Raw genomic sequence first — 26,996 nt, forward strand, 5'->3', positions numbered from 1 at the left:
GGTATCAGGCTTCGTAGGTAGTTCAGGTGAAATCTGGCGGTTTTGGCCACCGCGTTGATATGGCCCCGCATGTTCAGGTTGCCGTCTAAGGTAATTCCCAGGGATTTAGTAGAGTCCACAATGGTTGGAGAGCAGTTTAGCTCTGTGATAACCTTGGTCCAAACTTGAATGTCTGTATTGGCATGGGGTGGAGAAACTAAGAGGAACTCTGTTTTTTTGGCACTGAGTTTAAGCTGGTTAGATGTGAGCCAGTGAACAGTTAGTTTCAAGGCCTCATTCAGGGAATGGATATCCTCTGGAGAAGAGATATTGATGTAGAGCTGTGTGTCGTCAGCATACATGTGGTAGGAGATATTGGCAGTGTGCAGCACCTCTGAGAGCGGTTCGAGGTAAAGATTGAAGAGGGTAGGTGATATGGTTGATCCTTGGGGAACTCCAACTGTGATCGGAGAGGAAGCGGATAGGTTGCCGTTGATCAGGACTCTCTTAGAGCGGTTCAGGAGGAAGGATCGAAACCAAGCCAGAACAGTGCCATCCAGACCCATCCTAAGTTTGAGGCGATTCAGGAGAATTTCGTGGTTAACCGTGTCAAAAGCCGAGGATAGATCAAGGAGGATCAAGAGACAAGATGCCTTGGTCAAGGGCTAGAAGGGCATCATCCACAACGTGGAGGAGTGTGGTTTCCGTGCTGTGCCCAGGTCTGAAACCAGGAGATGTGTTGGCTCATCTGTTGCTGTACACATTTTTCCAGCACTTTAGCTAGGAGAGGGATGTTAGAGATAGGTCGTAATTGTCAGGAGAAGCAGGCTCTAAAGCGGGTTTTTTTAGAATGGGGACCACCTGGCCGGCTTTGAGAGAGTCAGGAATCGATCCCTGTAGGAGAGAGGAGTTTTTTATAGTAGTCCAAGAAGAGATGATAGCCTGAGAAGCAGAGGCAAGGCTGTTTGAGGGGAGAGGGTCGTTGAAGTGATTGTTGGGGCTTAAGGAGGAGAGAATTTTTTAGATCGAGTGTTCATTATAGACTTTGAAGTTGGACCATAACGCTTGGGGGAGGTCTGGGAGGGCAGCGCTGAGTGGGGTGGAAGAACCGGAGGGGTTTGGGAATAGGTAGCAGACATGAGTTCCTTTTCTAGGGCAGAGATTTTATCACAGAAGAATGAGGTGAATTGCTCGCATGGGATTGTAGAAATAGGGGTTTCTTTGGATAATTTAGCAAGTTTGTTTGATTGGTGTTTGATCAACTCGAATAATTTGCGAGGTCTATTCTTAGCGTTATCCAGTTCAGCTCTGAAGAATTCTTTTTTAGAGTTGATGCTTTTTTTGTTATAGGCGTTTCTGGCCTGACGGAGAAGTTTAAGATGGTCTGCGGAATGGTGCTTTTTCCAGTTCCGTTCTGTTTGTCGGAGGGACCTCCTCATTGTTAAGGAATCCGTTGAACCATGGGTTTCTGTCTTTGATCTATGTTCTTTTCAGTTTTAGCGGGGCAAGGTCATTGATTATATTGGCTATCGTTGTGGAATAAAGTTCAGTGAGGTTGTCGATCGTGGTGATATGGGCGGGAGTGGGAGGTCAGTTGCATAGCTGTTAAAATCTAGATTGCGGCATCAACATTATCGGCGCCATCTTGTCCCCTTTTCCGACTCATACGTGCGCGTAAGCAGCAGCCATTTTGTATGCCATGGCTCTCTGCCCACTGCCGATAGCCAGCGCGTCTCTCCCCGGCCTCGCAAGCATCCCCCCACGCCCTGACAGCCCCCGGCCTCTCCTGCTTGGGCCATAAACGCACCTCCAGCGCGACCCTTCCTCCGAGCCACATCCCGTGCTGAACCCCCACACTCTTTCATCTCATTCATAGAACAAGCTCCTTTGATAACCTCTTCCTCTCTGTCCGATTGTCCGACCTGTTCCCAGGCCACCACCTAGCCCAGCAGATACAGTTTACTGCCCCTACAGTAGGACCCCGCCTCACATCAAAGGAGCGGGGATTAATCAATGCCTTCACACCCCCAGATCCGACCGATCGCCCCCATTCCTGTTCCCAGCGCAATGTCCAGCTGCGCGATAGCCATCATGCTGAGATTGGGGTGGGGACTCCTACTGTAGATATGTGTGGGAACGGGCCTGAACAGGGGATTCCAAAGATGCCTTTTCCATGCTTCAAAGCAATGCCACGGATGTCATAAATGTAATAAAGCAATAAACCTGTGTATAAGAGGCCAGGCCTCAAGGATGCGTTTAGAGCACCTCGAGAAGATACCCTGTTGTCTGATTTGATGTGTTCTGCTCCGTCGGAATAAACTCCTGTTTCCTGCCTTCCAGTCTCCAGCGCCTGCCTCTTTATTTGGTAACCGTGAGTTGGGCGAGAGGCGGCTAGCGCCGGGCAAACCTTGAAAAGGGGTAATCGACCTGATCTGCCTGACCCTTTTTCCACAATTGGCGTCCCAAACGTGGGGCCCATCAGCGACACGTGGATCCAGTGGGAGAGGTCCTGACGACGGAGTGAACGACTGCAACGATCGGGAAGTGCACCTGCCCGATAGACCCTCGTCTGGCAGCCGATCATCCGAACTTCACCGGTTCCGAGCAGACCTCTCTCGAGTGATCTACGGTCCTGACTGGGAACCATCAGGAGTGCCACAGCAATTACGGAGAATAGAGGACGATCAGGCGCTGGAAGCGGAAGACCAGAAACTGTCCATGCGGTCCGGGTAAGGTCGTGTAACACGACGAATTGCGAATTGATTGTTTGATTGTCATTGGAAAATACTAGTATTACGCATTTGATTGTTTGGTTCTGAGAGATTCTCTGTCTACAAAAGGGGAAGGATAGGAGTATTCTCCCTTTGCAGATAGTGAAGGGTGGGTAGCGCAGGCTTTTGCCCCCGTTGTAACCCGTCGCGCCTACTTCCCTCTCCATTGATTGATTGTTTGTTCGAGCATTTACTGTTCGAAATTGGTTCTCTGAAAGGATCTTCTCTGCCTACAAACAGGGAGGGACAGGAATTTCCCTCTCTCTTTGCAGATAGTGAAGGGTAGGTAGCGCAGGCTTTTGCCCCCGTTGTAACCCGTCACGCCTATTTTATTCCTCATTTGATTGATTGATTGTTTGTCCGAAAATTGACTGTTTGGAATTGGTTCTCTCTTTGGGTATTCCCTATTTGCGAATACTGTAGAATAGAAATATTCTATCTAGTCTTCGCAAAGTAGTGAAGGATAGGTAGTGCAGACTTTTGTCCCCATTATAACCCGTCATGCCTATCTTCTCCCCATTGTTCAGTAGTTGGTTCAGCCCGGACCGCTTATTAGAGGTGGATCATCCGGCTCCTCTGGAAGGCACCCCTAATAAGGATATGTTTTTAAAGTATGGACTAGTCGCCGTAGCTTATAGTAAGTTGTGGCATAAATATACCAAAAAGGATCGGGAAAGTCAGTGGCCACTGATAGGATCCTTCGATGACGCAAAAATAAGCGTGCTGGAAACAGCCCTTTGTAACAATAAAACAACGCCCACTATGCTTGATAGTTTCGGCATGTGGCGCAAGGAGACGGAACAACGAAAGAAAAGAAACGAAGTCAGACTAGAGAAAGAATTGCGAAAAGCAGCTCATTTAGCCGCGAGCAAGTTGAAAGAAGAGATAAAGGAAAGAGAGGGAGCTAGACTGAAGCAAGAATCCGAGACATCGAGCCAATGTCCCGTTAGAACACCCTCTACGCTTTACCCTGAGCTACCTTCGAAGCAGCGAGCGAACGATGATCTACTGCTAGGTCCCCCGATCATCTACATGCCCCCTCCATACGCCCCTTCCCAACCCTTAGTGCAACGCGCGCAGCCCCCTAGCACAGATGAGAGCAGTGCCAGAGCCTCGGTCCTCACGGCCTCCGCGCCGGCCGAGCCCCTTGTACTCAGCGCAGCGCAAGCAGCAACATTAGATGAGCCCGAAACTAAGAAGAAAGACTCTGCTAGACTCAACCGATTGAGTAAGAATGAACGAGCAGGGATTGATAAGATTGTAAAGACGCTAGTAGAACGGAAAGAAAACGAAGATTACGTGACAGATATATGCAATACATATGCTGATAACCACAAACGACACTTTGTTGCACGTTTCTGTTACCACACCCTTAACGCCTATGAAGACCGGTATCGGAACAAAGGTCCTGAAAGCCTAACGACTCTGTATAGAAAAGTCGACATTGGAGACGAGGGCGAGGGTGATGTGACGGACCTCTTCACGCGCACGCTTGAAGTCTTCCGCCACCTCACTGAACAAAGATTAGAAGCCGACACCACGACCCCTGTAGCGACTGAACCTCAAACCGAGAGAACTGACACCATGATGCCAATAAGAGAAGCGGCACCTTATTGGGTCCCCTCACGAGGACAGGGAACACACGAAGATATTAACCACCAAGATGCGAGAGGGAGGGTAGTGTACAACTGGGTCTACCAACCCTGGGATCGGCAAGACATCCTGACTTTCCGAAAGTCCTTGCCCGATCTACGAAAGAACCCCACTGCCTTCTACACAGAATTAGGTACCGCCTTGGGTTCGACGATTATGACCCTAGCGGACATCGACTTGTTTTTCAGGCTATGTCTGCCAGCTGATGTGTGGAAGCAAATCCGGAAAGTCGACCACCTTGAGCTGTTCGGACATACCTGGTCACAACTCGATGGCATAGACAAACAGCGAGAGCCCGGACAGAAACCTTTGAAATCGATTCTAAACCTGCCAGACAAAATAGTACTAAAACTGAAAACCATAGTACCAGAAAAGAAGGTGGACTGGTCGATAGTAACGGCCTGCTGCCAGAAACCACAGGAAGACGCCTCAGAATATTTCTCCCGGTTCGAAACGGTGTTCTCCGATTACAGTGGCCAGGACATGACCTCTGCGACCGGACATCACTTGTTCGACCAGAACTTTGTAAAAGGCCTGACACCAGAAGTCTCGCAAAAACTGCAGACTAGTGAAAGTAGTTGGGCTGCCTCCAAACCCGCGGCTATCCTTCAGATGGCTCAATACTACGAACGGCAAAAGAACGAGAACGATAGGGCGACTGAGAAAAAGAAAAAGGACTTGAAAGAACGAGTGATGATTGCTCAATTGCAAGGAGTGACGACAGGTAGGGAGCAGTATAAAGGACAGTACCAGTCGAATGCCCCTAGAAATCCACCCCCTAAAGACCGTACCCCCGCATCCTATGCTGGACGGACAGACATTGACGACAACCAGTGTGCGTTTTGCAAAGGATTTGGGCATTGGAAGTCCCAGTGCCCGGTCCTGCTAGAAATGTACAAAAATAGGGACGCAAAAGACGTAGCGGGTGGGCCGAAAAATAGAGGACAGGGACGAGGGCACGCAAACGACACCAGCAATGACAGATCAGGCAGACCGAACACTTTTGACCGCCCCCGACAGAACCAATGCCAGCAGACTGACTGTGACGATGCCCGCGACTTTGCATAGGACTGCCTAGGGCAAGGGAGGGATCCAGTCGAGCTCTATGTTGACCAGCAAGGTCCTTATGTCACCGCTAAGGTCCTAGGTACGAAGTCTCCATTTCTGGTAGACACTGGCGCGACACGTAGTGCATTATCTAAACGACTGATTCCTAGGGCACCCTTGTCTGGCTCACACATATCATCAATAGGCTTTGATGGAACGCCCTCCACTAACCCCTTATCCGCACCGGTTTCCTTCGACTTGGACAGTAACCCCACTGACACGACGTTTCTGCTTTCCTCCATCACCCCCGATGCCATTATGGGACTTGACTTACTGAAGCATTTCCGAGCTACTATCAGGTGTTCACAGGACGGAGTTCGAGTCATTCTGTACGATAACCCGACTCTGCTCAGACCTCATCCCGCACGACACATGTTCTCCATCTCTGACGCATCCTTACTTGACTCTCTACCTCTGTATCTGTGGGCTAAAACTGACGCTGACGTAGGACGAATGATGATCGACCCCGTGCACATAACTGTTCGCCAAGATGCGATACTCCCAAAACTCCCACAGTATCGGATATCGCCCGAAGGTGAGAAGAAGGCATTGGTAATGATAATCCAGTCCCTGGTAGAGGCAGGAGTGGTAGAGGAAGTAGTCAGCAATATTTGCAACAGCCCTATCCTACCCATTGTGAAGAAGCAGGGCGAGGGAGATGAGAAAGCGTACCGCTTCATCATCGACCTTCGAGAGGTCAACAAGGTAGTTGTACCTCAGTACCCCGTAGTCTCAGATATCACCACCATTCTGACCCTGATTCCTTCCACAGTCACCACCTTCACTGTAATAGAACTCAAGAACGCTTTCTTCTCCATCCCCATCCACCCAGACAGCCGCTACCTTTTCGGCTTCACGTTAAAATCCCGCTCATATAGATTTTGTAGAGCTCCCCAAGGTTACACAGAAAGTCCCAGCATCTATAGCCAGGCCCTCAAGCGACAACTGGACGCCGTTCAGCTACCGGATGGAGTGGTGTTGATACAGTACGTCGATGATATCCTTTTGGCGGCCGACACCACTCCACTTGCAGTCACAGCCACCATCCAACTCTTGCACTTCCTTGCGGAAAATGGCCACAAGGTCTCCAAGAAGAAGTTGCAATTCGGCCAACCCCAGGTCACCTACCTAGGCCACCTCTTGTCCAAAGACGGGAGAAAGCTTACACCCGATCGAATTCAGGCCATTCTAGAAACCCCTGTCCCAAAGACCCAGAAACAAGTCCGCTCCCTGGTAGGCCTCACCTCCTTCTGCCGGCAGTGGTTGCCAAATTTCAGCCTCATTGTAAAGCCACTACTTTCCCTACTAGCCAAAGATGTCCCCCTCCCACTCCCTTGGACCCCCGAATGCCAATCTTCCTTCAAAGAACTTCGAGACGCCCTTTGTTCTGCACCAGTCCTAGGAACCCCCGATTACACCAAGCCCTTCTCTCTCTACACTCACGAAAGGGAGGGGTGCGCTTTGTCTGTCCTGACTCAAGCCTTTGGCCCCAAGCAACGACCATGTGCCTATTTCTCTGCCACTCTTGACCCCGTAGCGAGAGCCTTGCCTGCCTGCCTTCGAGCCGTAGCTGCCGCTGCTGTCTCTATCAGGCAAAGTGAGGGGATCATACTCTCGAATTCACTCACGGTGTTAGTACCCCACGCTGTTGACACCCTCCTGAACCAGACTAAGACTCAACACCTGACTAGCGCACGATTGACTGGGTACGAACTGACTCTGCTTGCACCCCACATCACGCTAAAAAGATGCACCACACTGAACCCAGCCACCTTGTTGCCACTGCCTGACAACGATCCAGATGTCCCCCCTATACACGACTGTGTGACCCTCACGGATGAACAGACTAGGAGTAGAGTCGACCTCCGAGACACTGCCTTCCCAAACCCCGATGGAGAGCTGTGGGTGGACGGCTCCTGCATCAAGCTCCCCGACGGCACCACCTCAGCTGCCTATGCAGTTACCACAACCCGAACTGTAGTCGAAACCGCCCGCATCACGCAACGATCCGCACAGGCGGCAGAACTGATTGCCCTCACACGAGCATGCATCCTAGCAAAAGGAACGACAGCAAACATTTACACGGACAGCCAGTATGCCTTCGGGGTGGTTCATCATTTTGGGCTCCTATGGAAGGAGAGGGGATTTCTGACATCTCATGGCACACCCATCCTACACGGAGATCTAGTCTCCGCTCTGACTGAAGCAGTTCTCCTCCCCAAGCAACTGGCCGTAATCAAATGCCAAGCACACAGAAAGGTGACAGACATCATAGGACAGGGAAACGCACTGGCCGACATCACTGCTCGAACCACAGCCGAAAATAGGACGACGACTCACATGTACGTGACTAGGTCACAAGCTGAAAAATGGACGGACGCTAGGGAGACTATTAGGGAAATCCAGATGGCCAGCTCACCACACGAATTGACTGAATGGGCACGGGTGGGATTGAAAGACGATGAAGGCTGCTGGCGGACAAAGGACACTAACAAATGGTTGCTACCCAACTCGTACCTGATCCCCATACTGACTATGGCTCACTCCCCTGCACACATAGGATCTGCCCCCATGACCGAACTTGTCTCCCGAGTTTGGCATAACGAGAGAATTGCAGACTCAGCCAAGCGACTAGTCCAGCAATGTCTAGTCTGCCTGCAACGCAACCCTGGGAAAGGAACTGTCGTACCCCGGGGAGGGTTCGGCGTCCCCAACCATCCATTTGAGGTCCTACAGATGGAATATATCCAGTTAGAAAGATGTCAAGGACTGAAGTATGTGCTTGTTGTTGTGTGCGCTTTTAGCAAGTGGGTGGAAGCCTACCCGACTCGTGACAACACTGCTATTGCCACTGCAAAGGTGCTACTGAAAGAGTTCTTCCCTCGCTACGGCCTCTGTCGTATTTTATGGAGTGACAATGGCCCCCACTTCGTAGCCGAAGTTATCCAGCTTATTCTAAAGGGGTTGGGGGTACAACAGAAGTTCCACGCAGTTTTCCACCCCCAATCAGCTGGACTGGTCAAGCGACACAACGCCACTCTGAAACTTAAGTTGGCAAAAATAGTGGCTACCACAGGCCTAAAATGGCCGGACGCTCTCCCCCTGGCACTACTGTCAATGCGTTCCACCCCCACCAAACACCACTTGACCCCTTACGAGGTCGTTTTTTGCCGACCCATGAGCATCTGGTCTGCGCCCAAACCGACATCTATTCACGACGTCCCTGACATCCTAATGTCCGACTATCTGTATAACTTGACTAAAACACTGTCTGTTATTCATCATCAGGTGCTGCAGGCCATCCCCGATGCTTCCAGGGGCCCCGGACACTCCATCCAGCCTGGCGACTTCATTCTAGTGAGGAATTTCCAGCGTGCGAAGAGTCTGGAACCCCACTGGACGGGCCCCTGGCAAGTCTTGATCACCACCCGAACAGCTCTTTGAGTGGAGGGGAAGCGCAATTGGCTGCATGCACACCATTGCAAGAAGATCTCGCCGAATCTGACCACGACCGAAAACGTGACCACGCAAGAAGAGCTCCTGAACCAAGATCGACCATCTCTGAACTGCTACCCGGAAACAGACACGCTTGAGCTGACAACATTTCCCGATCCCACTGTGCCATCCAGAGAAGGGTACAACCTACGACGAAAGGAGGGAGCTTCGGCCAAGTAGACCACTGACTAAGTTTATATTCTCAGAGTGGTGACCTAACACTACTAAGGTTGCCAGGAGAGAAGCCAAACAAAGTCTGTGGTTCTGCCCGCTACCGAGCCCCTTGAAGATGATGGAAGCGCCCGATATGAAGATGATGGAAGCACCCGACTTGAAGATGATGGAAGCAACCGGATACCCAAAGACCCACTACCGCAACCCAAAGACTGACAAAATGCACAGCTCAAAGACTATTGCCTTCTTCATTACCCTTCTCTTCTGCCTCCTCCTCATGACCACCCTCTGGATCACGGAAGAAGGTTCGCCAGCACATAAGACACTTCTAGCCACTGTACTACCTGTCACTGTGAAAGAACACCACTTGATCTCTCTTTCACCTCAACTCCGAGAAAGACGAAAGGAGTTCTGGAACAACTCCTTCGTACAACTGTTACACCAACACAACCTTGCCGCCAATGCCACCAATTGCTGGATCTGTGGGTTGCTGCCACACGCCACCGGACACTCCATCCCATTCATTCCTTCGCCATTCTCTGTTCACGGCTCCTGCCTCGCCTGGCTGATTCTCCTGTAGGAGAGCTACAGAGATAGAGCAATCCCCAGCGAAACCATGTCTCACTTTTATCATGGGGCCTGGCCGAACGAAACAAAAAGAACAACTGCACCCTTTTGCCCTCTGACGTCCAACACCTCTGTTCACCTTGACATCCCAGCCAAAGAACGTGTTGAAATGCAGGTGTTCAACAACCCGGCCAGACCTACCTTCTCCTACCTCCGGAAACGAACAGCCGCCACCCTGACTGTGGCCCTGTCTGTTGTCAATGTCTCGGGCCTCGTCTGCATCGAAGGCCTTGGGACACAATTTGTAGGTCGCAGTGCCTGCAGCACCATCAGAACCCTGGACTCTACTGACCCACCCTCTTTTGTCACCTCTCCAAACATGTACTTTGTCTGCGGTACGAAAGCCTACACCTGGCTCCCAAAGGGCTGGGGAGGTACCTGCTACATTGCCTTCATCCTTCCTCCGACCTATGTGGCATCTGAAAGCCACCACCGACAAAAACGAGAGAGAGACATTGACCAAGCCGACTCTGCCGGAGCACAGTTCCTGGACGCAATGAAGGGACTTGTTCCACTCTGGGGTCCAATGACAAACAGCCGTGCCATCCGACATTTGACCCAGGCCGTTGAAACAACCATGAACATTACAGCTGGCATCCTCTCAAATAACACAGCCGAGCTTCAAGCAGTCCGCTTGGTGGCTCTTCAGAACCGCCTTGTTCTAGATGTGGTTCTAGCAGATCGTGGAGGGGCATGCCGCATCATCGGGTCCAGCTGCTGCACCTACGTACCGGACAATTCGCCCTCAGTGTACAAAGCCATCGAACATCTCCACAGACTTTCCTCCGAGGTTCACCAGGAACAAGAAGAATGGTCGCTAGGGAGTTGGTTCTGGAGTACAATAAAAGACTGGGGGTGGAGGTTGTTTATGATTATCCTGATACCGATCATTGTAATTTGTGGTTTTTGCCTAGGTATCCAATGCTTACCACCTTTGTGCTCACTTCTAGCAAACTGTATCTGCCGCAAGACTCTGGACTTTGAAACTGAGCGTATGAAGGCCTTGTACGACGTAGAGGTCCAAAATATACTGGGGATTGAGGTGGACTAACAAGCTGGCTAGATATATTGAAAAGGGAGGACTGTTAAAATCTAGATTGCGGCATCAACATTATCGGCGCCATCTTGTCCCCTTTTCCGACTCATACGTGCGCGTAAGCAGCAGCCATTTTGTATGCCATGGCCTCTCTGCCCACTGCCGATAGCCAGCGCGTCTCTCCCCCTCACTCCCTGGCCTCGCAAGCATCCCCCCGCGCCCTGACAGCCCCCGGCCTCTCCTGCTTGGGCCATAAACGCACCTCCAGCGCGACCCTTCCTCCGAGCCACATCCCGTGCTGAACCCCCACACTCTTTCATCTCATTCATAGAACAAGCTCCTTTGATAACCTCTTCCTCCCTGTCCGATTGTCCGACCTGTTCCCAGGCCACCACCTAGCCCAGCAGATACAGTTTACTGCCCCTACAGTAGGACCCCGCCTCACATCAAAGGAGCGGGGATTAATCAATGCCTTCACACCCCCAGATCCGACTGATCGCCCGCATTCCTGTTCCCAGCGGAATGTCCAGCTGCGCGATAGCCATCATGCTGAGATTGGGGTGGGGACTCCTACTGTAGATATGTGTGGGAACGGGCCTGAACAGGGGATTCCAAAGATGCCTTTTCCATGCTTCAAAGCAATGCCACGGATGTCATAAATGTAATAAAGCAATAAACCTGTGTATAAGAGGCCAGGCCTCAAGGATGCGTTGAGAGCACCTCGAGAAGATACCCTGTTGTCTGATTTGATGTGTTCTGCTCCGTCGGAATAAACTCCTGTTTCCTGCCTTCCAGTCTCCAGCGCCTGCCTCTTTATTTGGTAACCGTGAGTTGGGCGAGAGGCGGCTAGCGCCGGGCAAACCTTGAAAAGGGGTAATCGACCTGATCTGCCTGACCCTTTTTCCACATAGCGGGCAGCCAATTTCTCGTGATCAAGGTTCTTGGTGTCCCTGATCCATCTTTTGGGGATCACCGGTTGTGGTGTCCATGTCTTGTGAGTGCCAGGAAGACGGAAGGTAATAGCGTGGTGGTCAGACCAGTCGCAGGGATCTATGGAAATGAGTTTGACTGCAGATTCCTTGGAGATGATCCACTCTAGAATGGCACCTTTTGAGTGAGTAGGGAGGGAGCAGTCTTAGGTTAGGGCTTGGCCAGCCAGGAAGACTCTGATGGCGTTGACCTGCGGGTCCTTGGGGTCGTTCCAGTGCAAGTTGAAGTCGCCAAGAAAAATTGGCGTTCTGGGAGGCCTTGGCTGTGATGATTTCCATGAGGTAGTCTGTAAAGGTGTCATTCTTGCCTGGGGGGTGGTAAAAGATGTGCAGTCTGCACTGAAGGGAGGTGTTGTTGCAGACAGATAGGTCAAGATATTCGCAGGAATCAGTAGGTTCGGTCAGAAGTTCAGTGATAAGGAGGTTGGAGCGGTAGATGCAGGCAATGCCACCTCCTTTTTTTGTGATTGCCTGTATAGCTTTACGATGAGATAGTTTGGCGGGACTAGAAGGTCTAGGCAGGGCGAAGAGGATTCATTTAGCCAGGATTCTGTCAGGATCGCTACATCTGTGTTTAGGTTCAGGATGAGATTGGCGGCATGCTTTACCGCAGAGCGGCAATTGATAAGGAGACCGGATAGAGAGGGGAGGGTATGCAAATTGTGACTAGGGTCGGAGGTTGGGACTAGCGCTAGGTTACTGTTGACTAGTCCTCTGTTGCGGAGAGTGGCTGATCTATAGGGATTGATTGCAACTGTGAGTAGAGGTTGATCTTTCTTCGGGTCAGAGGAGCATGAGTGTTCATAGCTAATGAGGAGGTCAGTAATTTCATCCTCCGAGACTTCCATAGTGCTAGTCGTAGCAGGGGTAGGTTTGTAGGTTAGGAGGAGGGCCTGTACTTCTTCCTTTGCGAGGTAGCAGGGCTGCCTGTGAGGGCGCAGGTGTCTCAGGGGTAACGGGAATGGGTGAGAAGGGGCTTGGAGTAGGAAGTGGGGGGGGGTAGCGTTCTGTGAGAGCCTGATCTTTTAGAGAGTGAGCTCGGCGAGGTGCAAGAGGTTTTTAAGGTCCGTGAAGGACTTGTGGATGCTCAAGGTTAATTCAGTGGCTTGGAGGTGGAGAGTGTCCAATCCCTAAAAGAGGGGTGATCTTGCGGGCAGTGGGTCGGCGGTGAAGGAACGGACTTGGTTGAGAGTGCAGTAGGCTTAGTAGTGTGGCTAAGACGACCAGAGTCATGAGTTCCAGTATCCCCGCGGAAGGGAGGATATAAGGTAGAGGGTTTAGGGAGGCTACTGATGGCTTGTGTAGGTGGCCTGGTAGACGGGCTATGAATCGATGTCTAGAGGATTGGGCCAAGGGGGTGGGGGGTGTCAATAGGCTTAGTAGTGTGGCTAAGACGACCAGAGTCATGAGTTCCAGTATTCCCCCGGTAGGGTGGATTTGGGGTAGAGGGTTTAGGGAGACTACTGATGGCTTGTGAGGGTGGGCATGTAGACAGGCTGTGATGTCTAGAGCGATGGACCAAGGGGGTGAGGTCAGAATCCGTAGGAGAGGGATGGGAATGTGGAATGGTGGTAGGGGTAAGGGCTCGTCAGCGTTGATAGGCGCTGAATGCATAGTAGGGGGGCTCTGTCGGTCTGTGTTGGGAGCGCTGTCGTGGGTATATTGGAGAGAGGGCAAGTTCCCTTGGAGGTTTTGGAGGGGGGAGGTGCTGGGAGAGCGAGGATGAAGGGGGGTTGTGTACATGTTTTTTAAGGAGAGGGAAGAGGTCCGCAAATTTGTTGAGGTCTTTTGGTGGAGCTTGGATCAGGATGATGCCGTTTTTGTATAGGGTAATGGTGAGGTCAGCACGTAGGTTTGCGGAAGGTGCGATCGTGAGCTTGCTGCCGTGTGGAATGTTCCTGGTATTATGTACTTTGAGGAGGTTCAAGAGTGCATTGCGCCAGACGGACGTTCTCCTGGAGTAGAAGATAAGGTCATTGATGATTGGGCCCTTGTCCGCGGTGGATCGATGGTCAGAGACTAGGGTCTCGGCATTCCTTTTCAGGATGGAGTGTTTGAAGGATTTAGCGGCGTTTTTCTTTAGGTTGGGAGGGTAGATAACGGTGTAGGAATTGTCGCCTGTGGGGGTCATACCAGGCCCAGCCATGTTGGGGGGAGTGTGGATACTCACGTCCAGGAGGATTGTTGAGAGTGGTAGGTCGAAGCAATAGGTCTGTCCTATGCGCAAGGATTGTCTAGTGCGCAATAATGCCAAGAGGAGTTGCCCCCTCTAAAGGGTGCAAAATGTAGTAAAGGTCCGGAGAGACTGGTCAGTTGGGTTAGGATATTCAGATATCATTAGGGGTAAGATGGCAAGATGGCAGCTACTAAGGATCCCAAAGTCCTCTTTCTTAGGCCCAGGTACTCTTTGAGCAGTCCTCTTTCTCTTTCCCTGTGATATGAGAGGACAGAGAGATTGATCAGTCCTCTTTCTATTCCCCTGTGTGCTAGGAACAGTCTGCTTTCCCTTGTTATGTGGAGGGTCAAGCAGAGACGTTACAGGCTCCCCGGAGAGTGTGGAGTCAGTAATACAGCATTGAGGGACTCTTAATTAAGATGGCTGACCCGGACTGGCTCTGGGGCCGCCATGTTGGGGCCAGGCAGCATGATGCTGATGGTAGCGGGAAAATGTTGCTTGAAGGCTATTCTTCAGCCGAAAGGAGACCGTAGAGAGAACTACCAACGGTGGTCGGGACACCAGCCGGCACCCGCGGGGAGAGGATCGCAGCATGTAGATGTATCCCCAGAGCAGAGAGCATTAAGGGGCAGCACGCACCTCGGGACTGATTCAGAGGCGCCACGAGGTGTGCAGCACAGGGACTGGGCCCCAGGGGGACTCGGGGGCTCGCGAGTGTCAATGGAGCGAAGTAAACTCCAGTAATAGGCGAGCTCGACCAGGTCGGGGGAGCACAGTGAGGATCGGCTCTACACTGGCAGTGTTGCTCAGACCGGCGCTCCACCACCACACAATCACGGTTCACCAGCCTCCCACGACTTCGCAGAGTGAGGCGGGATCGGCTGCAGCACAGCCGGGGGGGTCAGCGCAAGAACCTGCATCAACAGGACCAAGGGGACACTCACTTGGTTTGACCCGTGACCACAGCGCCGCTCCAGTGCAGCTCCAGCTCTCCCAGGCTCCGTAGCAGCGAGCGCGCCCGACCAGATGCTGCAGGGTGTCTCACAGTCTCCATGTCTATAGGAGACTCCTTCTGACCCCGCGAGAGCAGAAGTGGTCCCCAAGAAGCAGATGCAGCACCGTCCTCGGTCGGTCCCGGATGTCGGTAAGTACCCAAAAGTAGGGCAAGGGTAGTAGCACGTCCGTGGTTCTATAGGGGGTTGATGGAGGTGGGATGGCAGGGTTAGCTAGGGATATACAGTCGAATTGGCGAACCCAAACCCTAGGAGCTCCGGCACTTAGCTCCTACCTGGCCGCCAAAAAACTACTTTTCTTTTCTTTCTCTGACTTCAAATTACAAGGGTTTATCTGCCAATGGGGGGGGGGGGTGAAAGGTTTTCTAGCGCACAACAAAATATAAATGTCTGTAAATAAACTGTGAAAATATTCCAGAATAAATGAAAATTAGGAAAGTCAAATGAAGCAAATTTGTTTGTAATTCTGAAGTGTGCTGGAAACAAATATTTTAGTACGATTTAAACAAATCCATATGCTAGATTCCACACATAATCTGTTGTGCACTGTACAGTTTTATTAGTAAAGCTGTTTGTCTGTGCTAATGTAATGGTCATTTCAATTGAAAATGTGTTATCTGTAATGGAAGTGCACTACCACGCATGCATGCGTCACTCTATGCCACTCCACTCTATGACAATCTACTTCACTCTATGCCACTTTACGCCCCTACACTCTACGCCACTCCATTATGCACCCTTCCACTCTACATCAAAACAAAACAATTGCCAGTACTGAGTATCAATAATAGGAAATAGTTCTCTACAGGCTATATGAATCAAACATATATGACCATCTAGAAATTAATCAATCCTTTGTTTTACTTTATAAATTCTTTTGAAGCACATTTTAGCGGAAACAAAATTCTCAAAACCATAAGAAATACAACATGTATCAAAACCAACACAAACAATAAAGCTATATACAATTCTCTAAATTCAAATGTGACACCCACAAACACTCCAGATTCACACTCCAACACTCTTTCCCACATTCATTGCACAAACACTATTCACTTTCACACATATCATCCATACAACACACCATTGCTAGTAAAAAGCAGGTAAAACAATTTCTAAAGCCCAGTGCCAAACAAAAACAATCACAATCCTTAATAGTGAAGATGTAGGGATGTTTTATGAATTACCACCCTTTCCTACATCAGCCAGAAATTAATTCATTCTATTATGGTTCTAATAAACATGTCTATTTTGTTTAGGAAGGACAAATAGATAGGGTCGACGCATTTCAAACCCAACCCTTTGTCAGGTTCTCATCAGGACCAAAAAATTCTGATTCTCTGAAAAGAGCGACTCCTCTGAAGGCTGATTTATGCAGGTGTGCACAACATAGGTCGCAGTTGCAATGAAATCAATCCGTAGAGTCGTGGTCAGTGGTTTAAACCCTGTCCCGCGTTGTTACGTGGACCGGGAGTTTTGCAGACTTGAATCTGCAACTGCTTCTTCTCTCATTACATCTTGCTCACATCGCCTGGCATTCGGACGTGTAACAAATCCTTCCCGCAATCGTCCTCGCCCCTCCACTCTACGACACTAAACGCCACACCACTCCATGACACTCTACGCCACTCTACTGTATAAACCTCTGGTCCACTTTATGCCAGTCTACTCTGCTCCACTCTACACCACTCTATCCCACTCTACAATGCTCTACTTCACTCTATGACTCTATGTTGCTCTTCTCCACTCTACACCACGCTACTACACTACACTCTGTGCCACTCCGCGCTACGTCACTCTACTCCACTCCATTCTATGCTACTCCACTCTACAACACTCCACACTATGCCACTCTACTCTACTCCACTTCATGCCATGCCACTCCACTCTGTGCTGCTCTACTGCACGCCACTCGACTACTCTCCACTCTGCACCACTCCCCTCTATGCCACTTCACTGTAGGCCCCTCCACGCTATGCTCCTCCACGCTACTCCCCTCCACTCTACACCCCTCTATGCTACGCCCCTCGCCCCAAGGCCACTCCACGGTATGCCGCTCCACGCTACACCACTCTATGCTAACCACTCTACACTTCACCCCTCGACGCTACTCCACTCTATGCTATATCATTCTATTCTATGCCATTGCACTCCCAGCCACCCCACTCTAGGCACCCGACTCTACACCTCTCCACTGTACATCACCCCACACCACGCCACTCTACTGCATTCCACACCACTCTACAACACTCTACTTCACTTTATGCCATTCCATGATACGCTACTCCACATTATGCCACTCCAGTTTACACCACTCTACACCACTGCACTCTTCTCTGCAACACTCCACTCTACATCACTCTGTACTTGTCTACTCCATGACATTCCACTACACAACACAACACTCAACTCCACTTTACAACACTCCAATCCGTGACACTCCACCCTATGGCACTTCACTCTATGACACTCTACTCTATGACACTCCACTTTAGCACTTCACTCTACGGCACTCCACTTTACGACACTCCACTTTGACACTCCATTCCATGACACTCTGCTCTGACACTCCACTCTACAACACTCCTCTCCTCTCCTCTCTACTCTACTCCACTCTACGCCACTTTACGCCACTCTACTCCAATCTACTCCACTCTACACCACTTCACTCCACGACACTTCACTCCACTCTCCACTATGCCGCTAACTTGTATTCATGCTAAACAGCTGCCATGCTGGTGTACAACATGGCTGAAAAACATTGGCAAAGCCAATAGCTCTTGCGTATGCAAACCCTGTTGGCTTTGCCAGCACTTGTTAAAACGCAACTGTCTACAGTCAGGAATCACTCAATCTTCCCTTGGTTTTCAGTATCATGCCGAAAAATATGCACATCTCAGAATTGTTGAATCAAATATTCTACTTAAATTTGTTAAACTCTGGTTTTTACAGGTTGTCAAGAAAACGAAATTTTGAACCATCAGATGGACATTGAAAAAATAAAAGACATTCAGGCAAACTCCAAAAAGGTGAGCAATTCCTATGTGACGACAAATTATGAGCAAACTGCCCCCAAAATTAATATTTCAGGGACGCTTTTGAGAAGCGTTGTCTGTGCGTCATGGTTTCCCAGTGCTTTCTCCTTTCCTGTATTAGTTTTTGGTCCATTTCCCAATAGGAACTCCTAACATAATCTTAGCGGGACCTTAATTCATACCAACTCTCACTTGCCAGTAGGTGTCCCTACAGCACTAGTATCTCTTAGCTTTCTTCAAAACACCAGCCAATTCCATAAAGTGTCTGTCTAAAGTATATTACTGCTGCCCGAAAGTCTGTTGCAATGCTCTTGTTACCTATAACAAGTGTTTGTCTGTACCCCCCCACCCCGATACCATGTTGTGAAGGGGCATTGTGGCTCTCTGTTGCACTTGTGCTTTGATGCCCCTTACAGAATTGCAGGCAATCACACACTGTGACTGTTCACTGAGCATCACTGAAGCGCCCGTGCCAGGATTTCAAACAGCGCCAACCTGTGAGTTCAAAGTGGGTGCCACTGATGGATCAGTGTTTGCCTGCCCCTCCGCCATCTCAACCAGTGTTACTCTTTCAATAGTGCCAAGTCCGTGAGTCCCTTATTTATTGCCATCCAGAAAATGAACACTGAGTGTGTTTTGCTTCAGTGCTTTCAGCTCTAGCCAGTACTCCAGTCAATGCTATACTCTAATAGGACACCAGGTGTCACTCCTACAGTTGATAAGGGAAGCTGGTGAACTTTGAAACTGAGGTGTAAATATGTGCCTCAAATTCAAGGGTGGCTGACTTCCAGTGTCTCCCCTAAAGATTTTTTTAAAAAGAGAAATCAAAAGATGAATCTTAAGATACGGTTTTTACAAACATTTGCTAGAAATCAAGAGGATCTGAAAGAGCACTACTGATACAATACAATACTTTTCTGGCATGCCTTCCTCACGGACTATGAGACTCACCAGCCCCAGTAATAAATAATGGGCGTAAAACAGTGGTTTTTCCGGCAAAATGTTCTTACTTATTGTCTAAAGACCTAAAGATATTGTAGGAAATTTACAAATTCTGTCTTTGTGATCACATATAGCCTACCATTTTTCAAAAGTATTTAAGATCATTGTCCACTTTGTTTTTCCATACGGCCTCTTCCAATAGATTCTCTGTCATATGTTATGACAGAGAATCTACTTGGAAAAAGCAAGGTGGAAAAATCAAACGTTAGACTCATCTCAGAATCACAGGCAAATACTGCCAAACTAGATCAATCTTACATGCTCAGTCCTCCGGCAGCAGTATTAATAATACCACTATAGGTGATGAAATGCCACCAAAGGCAACAAATAACAGCCATGGCAGTAAGTGCACTCTGGGGCAAAAGAACAACAATCAGCAATATCTCCCCCTACTCAGCCTGAATCGTCCGTCACATATAGGTTTTAAATAGCCAAGATGCTGTCATGGATGTCCATCATTATTGAAGCGATTGCAAGAGTGTCCTCAAGAATGCCATTAACAGATCGTGGGTGGGCCACTATGTTATTAAGGATGGTTGGAATATACTCAGGAATGCTCACAATACGTCAAAGACTAATATTATGGGAGGAGAAATCAGGATTTCACCAGGAGTGCCTATAATATATTAAAGATGCCAAGTTTAGCACTGTGCCAGGTTTAACAAGAATACCACCTGGAATGCCAGCAGTATGTCAAGGTTGGGACATTATTCCAAGGATAGCCAGAGTGCCATCTTAACTGCCCACCCTGTGTAGTGGATGTGGCCCTAATATGCGGGGGACAAACATATTTTTGCATGTCATGGATCGGCCACTACTAAATGATGGCTTGCTAAAATGCCGCCTTGAATGTCACAGGTATGAAGACTGGGCCATATTTATGAGAGTGACAGCCAGAATATTGTGCTGACTGCCTACAATATGTCAAGGAGAGAGAGACCACTGGTACGCCGGGGATAGCCAGAAGTCACCATTAATGCCCAAAGTATGTCATGAATATGACCCAGTCACAGTTTCACCATGAATGCCCACAGTGTGTCACGGATTGGCGACCAATGTTCAAGGGATAGCCAGAATGTTGCTATGAATAGTTGCAGGATGTTAGATATGAATAACATTAGTTCAGGGTGAGACCCACAAACCCTTTCCCACATGTACAGTCACACATGTACACACGTGTGGGCTATTCAGCCTTCACTCCCATCCCTCCTCTAACTTTCCTAGTATCTGACAGGGCATGAGGTGTACAAAATGGAGTCAGATTCCTTGTATCTTAACACAATCTGTATTTTGTAATATGAAAATGCCAATAAAAACTTTAAAACATTTATAAAAAATAATAATCTGACAGGGCATGATGTGCATAATTGGCAACGTTCATTGTAGCAGATTTAGGTGACAAAAAGATTGCTTGAGGTGTGTGTGTGTGTTTATTTTGCTTTGCTGTGATCACCCCTCACACATGTGCAGTGTGCCTCAAGCCAGCAGAGCCTTCCTCCTCCTTCAGACATCGTACATGTAAACGGTATGTCACTTTTTCCCATATTAAATGTGACGCACCTGCGGTGCAAGGGGTTTGTAAATAAGCCACAAAATGTGGTGAGATGTCATTACATTTACTGCATGAGCTGAGCAACCATGGACAACTCACCTCTGGTCAGTGGCGTAATGCTAAATGGCCACCCTTCCTTGCAGAAAGCGACAAGGGGCTCCTGAGTCTCGCTTATCTCACAGATATTCATTGACCTTGGGCCGAATGGGGGCCCCCTTGGGGTTTGGCGTCCTCTGCGCTGCAGGGGCTGCAGGATCCCGCGTTACGCCCCTGCCTTTGGCGTCCTTGTTTATAATTCTGTACAGAATATACACTGTGAGACAGAATCACCGCTGCACCAGTGTGTATTCCCTCCCGGGCCTTCAGTTAATTCTAAACTTTTGTTTACCTTGTTTGCAATATGTAGTGGAGGTTTCTTTGGTCTCCTGCAGATCTTACGTCAATTGGTTGGGAATTCTGCTGACTCGGATTGCGTGGACGCCTCCAAGTGCCCAGCGAGTGGCGGCCGGCAGATGGACAAGGAGCTTGAAAATATATGGTACAGCCTGCTAATGTTTATCTTTCTTGTTACTGGGTGTTGCTTTTGCCCGAGACTCAGCTGGTATGTCCTCTATACGATTCCAAAGGCACTAGAAGTAACAGTGCGGGGTGCTGCAGCACCCCCAACATAACCATGCTGCAGGTCCCAAGGTGAACGAACAAAAGAGATGCCTTTAAAGTTTGTTTTAATCTTGTCACATTTGCTGTGTGTTCACAGGCAGAGGTCAAATGTCAGGCTTATCTTCTAGGCGATTAGCCACTTATTCTTTGAACATGGCAGTATTTTGTACATTTTATTTATTTTATTTTACAGGGTTTTTTATAGCGTGAACTTGACCCGAATTGGGTATCAGAGCGCTTTACATAGCACCAGTTGCAATACATGAGGACACATTCATTTTTATTTTTTTGTAAGCACGGGGAGATTAAGTGATTTGCCCAGAATCGAAATTTGCCTAGCATAGTAACGGTAAGTTTCAATTCTATTAAGGACACAGAGGCGAGGATTATGCTTTTCCTTCTTCGCTGTTTAATATTTACAAAAAACACAGCAGCCCAGAAAAGCTCCACAAAAAAATGCTTGTAAATCCAAAACACAGGAAAAAGCATTTCAAACCAGAAACAAAATGATTTCAACAAAATCGACTACAAATCCCATCATTCCATTATAGTCCGAGCAATATCAGTCCTTCCATAGTGTCCATGACCATTAGATAGGGTGTCCATCTTATGTCTTCTCCCTCTTTCTTCGCGCGAGTCATGCCGACCTCACATCAGTCTTGCTTGGAACCCTCATTCCCTAGCGGAAGAGACACAATAGCGTAAGCGTTGTAAACAAAAACCTCACGCCTAACAACAAGAAGCAGTTCAGTCGAACAGTTCAAACAACTGCAAAACAACGATTACCGTAACAATGTAAACATAATAGAAACTAAAAACTGGTTACTTACTGAAGTACAGGCGGGAATCTTACCCCAGGAAGTCCTGGGAGGGATAATCCTCGCCTCCGTGTCCTTAATAGAATTGAAACTTACTGTTACTATGCTAGGCAAATTTCGATTCTATGTCAGGACCGGAGGCTTCAGATTATGCTAGTTTAAAGCTTACTTGCGACCAAATGCGCAATATCCACCACCGGCTTGAAATAAAACCTTTTAAACGTGGAATCCGAGGACCAATCCGCCGCACGCATCAGGTCCTCCAGGCGAGCACCCAAAGAAAAAGCCTTGGAAGCCATCGCTCCTCTAGCTGAGTGAGCTCCGAATTGCTTCACGTCAATTCCTGCTTCTTGTAACACCCAACGCACCCACCTAGCAATAGTGGGGGAGGAGACAGCCTTGTGTGGCTTTCGCAAAGCGATGAGCAATTGTCTTTCATCCTGAGGGCGAAGTTCTGTTGTCATCTCCTCATACGCCTTGAGGCATTGCACTATGCACAATTTGGGTGAATCTACAAAGGCAGGATAAGAAATCATCCGAGAAGCGGACTTAGTATGACGGCCCACCGTAAAGGTCACACCGTCCGGAGAAAAAACTCTCGCTGAAATGTCAAGGGCCCGCACATCCGAAACCCTTCGACAAGATACCAAACACAAAAGCATGGCCAGTTTCGCCGACAATTCTTTCAAAGAAAGATACTTGTTCGGTTGCCATGAAAGGAAGAGATTTAGAACGACATTGACGTCCCAAAGAACGGAATACCGCGGTTCCGGAGGTAACGAAAGCCGAACCCCGCGCAAGAGCCTATATAAGATAGGATGTTCCCCAACAGGGGCCCCTTCCACCGGCTCATGAGCCGCTGAGATTGCAGAACGCATTGCGTTGATGGTGCGATACGCCAGGCCATCGGAGGCCAGTTCTGCCAAAAATTCAGAATTGGCACAACGCCTGCGACCAAGGGATCAAAATCCCGTCGAAAACACCAACGCACACACTTGGTCCAAGCGGATCGATATCTCTTCGCGGTGCTGGGCGCCCATGCCTTTGATAAGAGGTCCTCAGCTGATCTCGAAAGGCCTGGGAGTGACCAACGACGCCTGAAAGCCGCCACACCATGAGGCGGAGAACTCCCTGCGTTAGAAGATGGTGCGGTTCCCCTTCCGGATTGAAGAGAAGATGAGGAACCTGGGGGAGTAGGATTGGAGAATCCCAAGAAAGTTCCAGAAGAACTGGAAACCAAACTTGATATCTCCAAACGGGCGTCACCGCCACCACCTCCGCTCCCTGGCGGCGAAGCTGGGCCGCCATCCGGACGATCATTGCAAAGGGCGGGATCGCATTAGCACTCTCCCGACTCCAATCTTGGAGAAAAGCGTACGTGGCTTCCGCTAGAGGGTCCGGCCTCCAACTGAAGAACCGCGGGAGCTGATAATCCAAACGGGACGCAAACAGGTCCACCGAGAACGGCCCCCAAAGATCGTTCAGTCGCTGGAACGACGGCACATCTAGTTTCCAGGTACTGGAATCCCGAAGATGCCTGGAGTGCCAATCGGCCACCTGATTGGCCCGACCCGGTAAGTATTCCGCAGTCACGGATACATGGTGGGCTAGACAATAGTCCCAAAAATCTTGGCTTGATTGACATATCGGACGGCTGAGACGTTGTCCATCCGCAGGAGAACAGATGAGCTCGCCGAGTCCCTGGTCCAGCAACGAATCGCAAAGGACCCCGCCAGGAGCTCCAAACAATTTATGTGCAACTCCTGCTCTTTGGACGACCAGGCGCCGCCTGTGGAGAATTCTCCGCAGCGGGCGCCCCAGCCCGACCTGCTGGCGTCAGACTCTATCACCAGATCCGGTGCCGCACCGAAGATCGCACGGCCGTTCCAGGCCTCCATATGCGCGAGCCACCAGGCCATTTCCTCTCTCACCTCCTCTGTAAGGGGAACCAACTGATCGTACGATAAGCCGCGCCTGAGATGGAGCGCCACTGAAGGAACGACTGGACAACAACGCCCACGACAGCAAGGAACTCTTCAGCATCGTCAAGGAGTTCTCCAACCCCAGCACCGGCAACAACGACATCTCCCCTTCACAAGATCTCTGCGACTCTCTCGCCTCGTTCTTCCACCGCAAGATCGCCGACATCCACAACAGCTTCGGCGCACCATCCACGCACCCAACCGTCGAACCAACGCCCCCAACCGCCAGCCTCCGCACCTGGACCACGGTGACCACCGAAGACACAGCCCGCACGATGAACACCATCCACTCCGGATCTCCAACCGACCCCTGCCCCCACCACGTCTTCAACAAGGCCGACTCCACCATCGCACCCCAACTCCGGAACATCATCAACACCTCCTTCAATACCGCCACCTTCCCGGAGAGCTGGAAGCATGCCGAGCTCAGCGCCCTTCTGAAGAAACCTACAGCGGACCCCACCGACCTCAAGAACTTCCGCCCCATCTCGCTCCTCCCTTTTCCCGCCAAAGTCATCGAGAAGATCGTCAACAGTCAGCTTGCCGCCTTCCTCGAGACGAACGGATCCCTCGACCCCTCACAGTCCGGTTTCAGAGCCAACCACAGCACCGAGACCGCCCTCATCGCAGCCACCGACGATATCCGAGCCCTGCTCGACAACGGGGAAACAGCGGCACTCATCCTCCTGGACCTCTCTGCAGCGTTCGACACTGTCTGCCACCGCACCCTAGTTCAACGCCTCAGCAACATCGGCATCCAAGAGAAGGCACTGGAGTGGATCACCTCGTTCCTCGCCGGAAGAACACAGAGAGTCCGCCTCCCCCCGTTTCGATCCGAGGCCACCGAAGTCATCTGCGGCGTACCACAAGGATAATCACTCAGCCCCACCCTCTTCAACGTCTGCATGAGACCTCTTGCAGCCATCGCACGCCAACACAACCTCAACATCATCACCTACGCCGACGACACCCAGCTGATCCTCTCCCTCACCAGAGACCCCGACACCGCCAGAACCAGCCTACACGAAGGGATGAAAGACGTCGCCGAGTGGATGAAGAACAGCCGCCTGAAACTGAACTCGGACAAGACAGAAGTCCTCATCCTGGGACCATCGCCCTCCGCCTGGGACGACTCCTGGTGGCCCCCCGCCCTGGGCACCACTCCCAAGCCAACAGACCACGCACGCAACCTGGGCTTCATCCTGGACTCCTCCCTCTCGATGTCCAGACAAGTCAACGCCGTCTCCTCATCATGCTTTCACACCCTTCGCATACTCCGCAAGATCTTCAGATGGATCCCGACCGAAACCAGGAAGACGGTCACCCATGCACTCGTCACCAGCCGACTGGACTACGGACACGCCCTCTACGCCGGAACCACAGCCAAGCTACAGAAAAGACTTCAACACATTCAGAACGCCTCCGCCCGACTCATCCTGGTCATCCCCCGACGCAGCCACATCTCCAGCCACCTGAGGGACCTGCACTGGCTCCCCGTCAACAAGAGGATCACGTTCAGGCTCCTCACCCACGCACACAAGTCCCTCCACGACCTGGGCCCCAAGTACCTCAACGACCGCCTGACCTTCTACGCACCCACCCGCCAGCTACGATCTACTAGCCTCGCCTTCGCCGCCGTGCCACGCATCCGAAGAGCCACCGCCGGAGAGAGATCCTTCTCCTACCTGGCGGCCAAGACATGGAACTCCCTCCCCATCCACCTTCGGCTGACCCAGGACCATCTCGCCTTCAGGAGACAACTCAAGACCTGGCTGTTCGAGCAGTAACAGACCCCCTTCCCCAAGCGCCTTGAGACCCTTCCGGGTGAGTAGCGCGCTATACAAGTTTTATGATTGATTGATTGATTGATTGAGTCGTTGAAGGGCCCTGTAATGGAGGGGTCCCGGGAAGATCGCCTGAATGGAAGAGGACAGGAGCCCCACAACTCTGGCGATCTGCCGCAGGGAAGAGTGTGATTTTGCCATCGTTTGCCGCAACACATGTCGGATCTTGGCCACCTTCCTGGACGGAAGACTCAAAGAGGCTTTGAGTGAGTCCACGACAAAGCCGAGAAAGACCACACTCTGGGACGGGGAAAGCATCGATTTGTCTTTGTTGATGACGAAACCCAGCCCCTGTAACAAGGATACCGTCTTCTGAAGCTGAATGTTGAGCTTCTCGGGGCACTGAGCCATCAAGAGGATGTCGTCCAAATTAACAATCATCCTGATACCTTGGCTCCGCAGAACCTCCACCACCGGGTGCAGGAGCTTGGTGAAGCACCACGGGGCGGAGGAAAGTCCGAACGGAAGTGCGGTGAACTCGAACACCTGATCGTCCCAGACGAACTGAAGAAACCGACGATGCGGTGGATGGATAGGGACCACTAGGTAAGCGTCCTTCAGGTCCAAACGAACCATCCAATCGTTCTGAAGGAGCACATCCCGAAGAAGATGGATCCCCTCCATCTTGAAATGACGATAAGTCAACCAGCCGTTGAATTCCCGGAGGTTGATGACCGGCCGCTTGCCCCCATCCTGTTTCTCCACAAGGAAGATATTGCTGAGGAAACCCGAGGGGTGACGAGTTGATCGACAGACGGCCCCTTTGCGGAGTAGCTCTGAGACCTCCTCGTCAATCAACTGCGTATCGGCCAGTGAAAAAACTATAGGGCGAGGGGGGTTCCTCTGATGGGGTTGATCGTAAAACTCTATATGAAACCCGCGCACGGTCTGAAGGACCCATGCGTCTGCAGTAATTGCCGCCCAGGCCTCTGGGAAAGCCGCTAATCGGCCTCCAATTTGAACCTGGTCCGGGGATATTAGACTTACCGTTGGGGTTGTTATTGCCGGCGTTGTTCTTGTAGCCGCCTCGCCCCCTGAAGCGTTGGCCTCTCGTAGGGTAGAAGTTTGTGTAGCTGGCTGAGG

General features: G+C 50.4%; 1 protein-coding gene and 1 long non-coding RNA gene across 2 annotated transcripts in view; one reads left to right on the forward strand and one right to left on the reverse strand.

Annotated features, from left to right (window-relative positions):
- The window catches only part of LOC144825601 (coiled-coil domain-containing protein 159-like), a 209,675-nt gene that overhangs the window by 160,650 nt on the left and 22,029 nt on the right, over window positions 1–26,996 (forward strand). Inside the window, exons 10-11 of the mRNA XM_078684169.1 lie at window positions 17,973–18,049; window positions 21,041–21,147. Coding sequence (XP_078540295.1) covers window positions 17,973–18,049; window positions 21,041–21,147 — 184 coding nt within the window. The remainder of the gene's footprint in view (window positions 1–17,972; window positions 18,050–21,040; window positions 21,148–26,996) is intronic.
- Window positions 1–26,996, reverse strand: part of LOC144825757 (uncharacterized) — a 223,084-nt gene that overhangs the window by 48,362 nt on the left and 147,726 nt on the right. The gene's annotated exons all lie outside the window — the stretch shown is intronic.

Source organism: Lissotriton helveticus, chromosome 1_1 (genome assembly GCF_964261635.1).
Source record: "Lissotriton helveticus chromosome 1_1, aLisHel1.1, whole genome shotgun sequence".
NCBI classification, from domain to species: domain Eukaryota; kingdom Metazoa; phylum Chordata; class Amphibia; order Caudata; family Salamandridae; genus Lissotriton; species Lissotriton helveticus.